Genomic DNA, 4631 nt, shown 5'->3' with positions numbered 1-4631 from the left:
TCTCAGCAAAATCTCTGGTACGGGAACAAACCCCAAGGATTTCTCAGGTGCCTTAAACATGCACCTCAAGGAGACTGGATGCCTGCAGGAGGATGAACCCTTCAGTATTTTCTCCCAGGCTACAGGATGTTGTGGGAAAACAGCTGATTTTAAGGAAAGATGTTCCCAAACTGCTTAGTTCACGCTTTGCATATCCTGACATCCTGGAGATTGTAGATTTCTTAATTTCATGTGAACTCCTTGATAATAATCCCCAGTGAATATATTACCTTGATTTATTGAGACTTTTTCAAAAAGAAATATCTTAAAAAACAAACATGTCTTTAACACCAATTGTGAATTGGAGCTAAAGAGTAGCGCTCAGCTGTCGTATCACCTGGCTCAGGAGTCTGTGCTTGGGGACAGTTCTTTGCAGATAAGTCTGCCTTGGGTAAGAAGGTGGCACGAAGTCTGACACTTTTGCAGCGTCCCTTACTCCTGAAGGTCTCTCACACTGACGTCTAAAATGGGTCAGGTAATCAGGGATGGAAAGCATGGAATTTTTTTAGTGTGAAGGCAAGGAATGGATCCCTGTCTCAAGCAACCTCACATGTGCTAGAGATATTTAGTGACTGGAAACGGCTTTTAGAAGGAAAGGGCAGGGAGTACAGGTAAGAAGAGCCCCGAACAGCAAAACACTAATCTGAGCAAGATATATATGGTGTGCTCATATGTTTTCCCCTCTCAATTAAAGGTGGAGACAATTGGAGATGCCTATATGGTAGTAGGTGGAGTTCCTGTCCCTGTATCCACTCACGCTGAGCGAGTTGCTAACTTTGCCTTGGGGATGATAATAGCAGCTAAAGGAGTACAGAACCCAGTTTCTGGAAATCCTATCCAAGTAAGCTGTTAATGCCAAGCTGCATGTGTGTCTGTCTGCTTCTGGTAAATGTTCTGCAGTAGGACATCAAGGAGCTTCTTTTGATTCTTCTGTGACTTTGGCCCACATTAGTGCATTTCTTTCACAAAGAGCCTCTCCGTGTGGATATTTGATATTTTACTGCTGTCCAGTGTTGTGTTAGGATGAACTTTTAGGTGGCTGGATAGCATAAAGAAAGATGTTAAATAAATAACAAGTGACATTTCTGGGGGGTGTTTTATGTCTTTGTAAAGATTAGAGTTGGGATCCATACAGGTCCTGTCTTGGCTGGAGTTGTTGGAGAAAAGATGCCTCGTTATTGCTTGTTTGGAGACACGGTGAATATAGCTTCCCGGATGGAGAGCCATGGTGTCCCAAGTAAAATTCATCTAAGCTCCAGTGCCTATCAGTGAGTAACTATGATAGAAACTCTGCCTGTTAAAAGCTGTGCTGAAAAACGCAGCCTTGGCAGCTGCAGCTTTCAGATGTAGATGATGCTGTCTTTAGTCACTGATTTATGCAGCTTGCTTATAAAGAAAAATCACTGCTTCCAAAGAGTTTTATTTGTTCTGATTATTTCAAATGTGCTTTTATATGGAGACAGAGGTTTAAGAGTCTTGATTCTAGAGAGCAAAATATGGGGAAAAAAATAATTGTGATAGCTTATTTGGAGTCACCGAGAGTGACGTAGATGCTAGAAAGATGGTCAGAACATTTCATTTGACATCCTGCATAACAAAAGCTTTAAAATCTCTCTGACTGAGGACAATACTCTTTGGCAAAATTTTTATTTGCACTCAGTAAAGTTTAACGACACAAAGCACTAACTTATTCATGCAATGGGGAATTTACCTACCTAAAAGTCATGTCAATAAAAATGAAATACTACATTTTCAATAATCTTATGTATGTGTGAATGCAAGAGGTGGAAGTGAAGACAGGCTACAAAGGAGGAGTACAAAAAACGTTATCTGGGCACATAGGAATGATAATAGGAGGCCAGAGCTCAGCTAGCACTGAAATGGGCAAAGAAGGTTCAAAGGCAATAATAGGAGCTTCTGCTATGTTAGCAGAAAAGTGTAAATGGAAACATGGACCTGTTGTGGCAGGTGATTTAGTGACAGTGCCCTAAAAGGGTGAGTTACTCAAGATCTCTCTTGCCTCAGTCTTCACTGATGAAGTCTTCAAGGTCCTTGAACCTAGAGTCAGGGTTCAAGGAGCAGGTAAGGCACCAGTATTGGAAGAGAATCAGGTCAGGGACCTTTTGAGAAGTCTCGATGTACAGAAGTGTATAGGAGCAGATGGGATGCTTCCAAGAGTCATAAGAGAGCTGGGTGATAGCACTACAGTTCTGCTGTCGTCTTTGGGAGGTCGTGAAGATCAGCACTGTAGCAACTGAAAAAAGACAGATGCTAAACCAATACTGATAAAGAGCAAGGAGGAGAGGCCTGAGAACTACAGGCTTCAAAATCTCATGTCAATCCCAGTGAAAATCAAGTCCTCCTGTAAGCCGTTTTCAGACACATGAAGGCAGTGATTTGGAATAGCCAGTCTGGATTTACCAAGAGTAAATAATGCTTGATGAACCTGATCGCCTGCTCTGATGAAATGACTGTAGATCCGTCTAACCGATATTGGCTGCCTCAGTTCTTAATTTCTATGTACTGGTGAGTAAGAACCCTCCACCATACTGAAGTATTTAGCTATGTGATCCATTGATTTTTGATCAGGCTGTACGTGTAAAGCTATGAAAGCAAAGCAGGCTTGAATAAACATTTGAAACAAGACTTCAGTTGTTGACAGATCAATACTATTTTTCCCAGACTGTTGTAATTTGATTGCTTAGATCACAACAGCTCTTCTGAAACATCAGTGTAATTTTTGCTAATCTTGAATTTTCATATGTCATTTTGCTTCTGATATTTTAGATGCCTAAAATACAAGAATTTTGAGATCATCGAAAGAGGAGAAATAGAAGTAAAAGGCAAAGGGAAAATGCATACATACTTCCTCATTAGAAATAAAACTGCAACTGAGAATGAGATCATGGGAAGGCCAATAAAAGACTTAGATTCTGGACATGAATCTGTTCAATCATTTCAAGAAGGCAGGACTGAAACAATACCAAATTGTTATCAGCCAGGTAGAGTCAACTCAACATACCTGTTCCTCCGTGAACAAATGAGCATTAATACAACTCAATTAAATATCCTTTTCTGTTCTTTCAGTTACTCAGACTCAGCCAGAGAAGGACCAGACCCCAGCCATTGCAATGAAGTATATTGATGGCCCCACAGATGCACAAAGCAGCCTCAAAAGAAGAAACCAAGCAAAAATTGCAGATTTAACAGGTAGTTATTTAGTTACCATCTAGCAAAGACAACAGAACTAGGAAGTAACTGAGGTTTCATCTTACAGTTTTGTTATCTTCCTCTTCTAAATAACCACTGTTTTACTCAAGCCAGAAATTCATGCCAACATATGCGTGTTGGTTAAACTACCCATTCTGCGCAGTCTTTAGAGCCAAAAGAATTCACCCACAGAACAATTGCTGAAGTTACTTGTGCACTAGGGAGAAAGAAGCTGACGTAGCTGTCAAACTCCAGAGTCCTTCTGGCAGTGCAAACAGAACAGATAAATGTTAGATAGCTCTTCATGTGGGCAGACCCCATTGTTAGTGTACACATCTTTACCTAAGTAAGCTGCCATTATCATCTGGGGAAGCCCTTATGATCTCAAGCCTGAGAGACTTTCCTGGCTCAGTAGCATGGCAGTCCTCAAGCCAGTTCTCCTGCAGGGATTAAAAGGATTTATTGCCATGCCCATGTCCTATGATCAAAGTTCAGTCTCCTCTGAAGCAGCTGATGCTGAAAGAGGGGTAACAGATTTGGTGCTCTAACAGTCTAATCTAATACAGCCAGTCCTGTAATTCTATTGTGTATTTTGTGGATCTTATACAGATTAAATATGCTATCACTGATTACTAGAAAATATTTTACTCTCCTCCCTCCCACCTGCTTAGACATGGTAGTTAATTTAGTGTCTGGTGTGCTGACAAACAGAAACCTCTGTGGTCATTAAAAACTCATGCTGAAGGAGTGTTTCCTTTCAGGCAAAACTTACCATTTCAAAACTGATGGGAGTCTCCATGGCAACCAGCATGCAGATGATGGGACTTGTCCTCTAAACCAGGAAAGAGTCAAACCTCATACTGAAGACCCACGGATTAGAAATGTTCGCTCTAATTTTTGCACTTTGCTCTAAGTTTCTTACATTTTAGGGGAGGTTTAGATTGGATATGAGGAAGATTTTCTTCACCAAAAGGGTTGTCAAGCATTGGAACTGGCTGCCCAGGGAAGAGGTTGAGTCACCATCCCTGGGGATATTTAAAAGATGGGTAGATGTAGCACTTAGGGACGTGGCTTAGTGGTGAACTTTGCAGTGTTAGGTTTACGGTTGGACTTGATGATCTTAAAGGTCATTTCCAACCTTAACAATTGTAAGTTCTAAATTTCTCCTTCTGTCGTTCAAAATCAAGGCTACTCAATTAATAGAAACAAGCATTCTCTTTTAAGTTCTAATGCTAAATTTTACATTAAAGAGAGCAATTATATTATTATTTAGTGCATTTTGCTGTTGTGGGACTGATTTTGTATATCAAGTGCCACATGATTTTGTAAAAAGAAAAAAAAAGAAAAAAAAAAGACTTTTCATCACAGTTTACAGCAAAAAG

The 4631-nt window shown here is 40.3% G+C and overlaps 1 protein-coding gene across 1 annotated transcript; it reads left to right on the top strand.

Annotated features, from left to right (window-relative positions):
* Positions 1–733: 733 nt before the first annotated feature.
* LOC104537475 (guanylate cyclase soluble subunit beta-2-like) lies at positions 734–4162 on the top strand (the record flags this gene model as incomplete). The annotated part of the gene is made up of 5 exons (XM_010180370.1): positions 734–880; positions 1153–1307; positions 2827–3041; positions 3127–3249; positions 4011–4162. Coding segments are annotated over 5 exons (792 nt in total), but the record flags the coding sequence as incomplete, so codon positions are not given.
* Between the last annotated feature and the right edge of the window lie 469 nt (positions 4163–4631).

This window comes from Mesitornis unicolor, unplaced genomic scaffold, assembly GCF_000695765.1.
Source record: "Mesitornis unicolor isolate BGI_N332 unplaced genomic scaffold, ASM69576v1 scaffold2723, whole genome shotgun sequence".
NCBI classification, from domain to species: domain Eukaryota; kingdom Metazoa; phylum Chordata; class Aves; order Mesitornithiformes; family Mesitornithidae; genus Mesitornis; species Mesitornis unicolor.
Note: the sequence above shows the minus strand (reverse complement) of the source record. Positions and strands in the feature narration are given on the sequence as shown.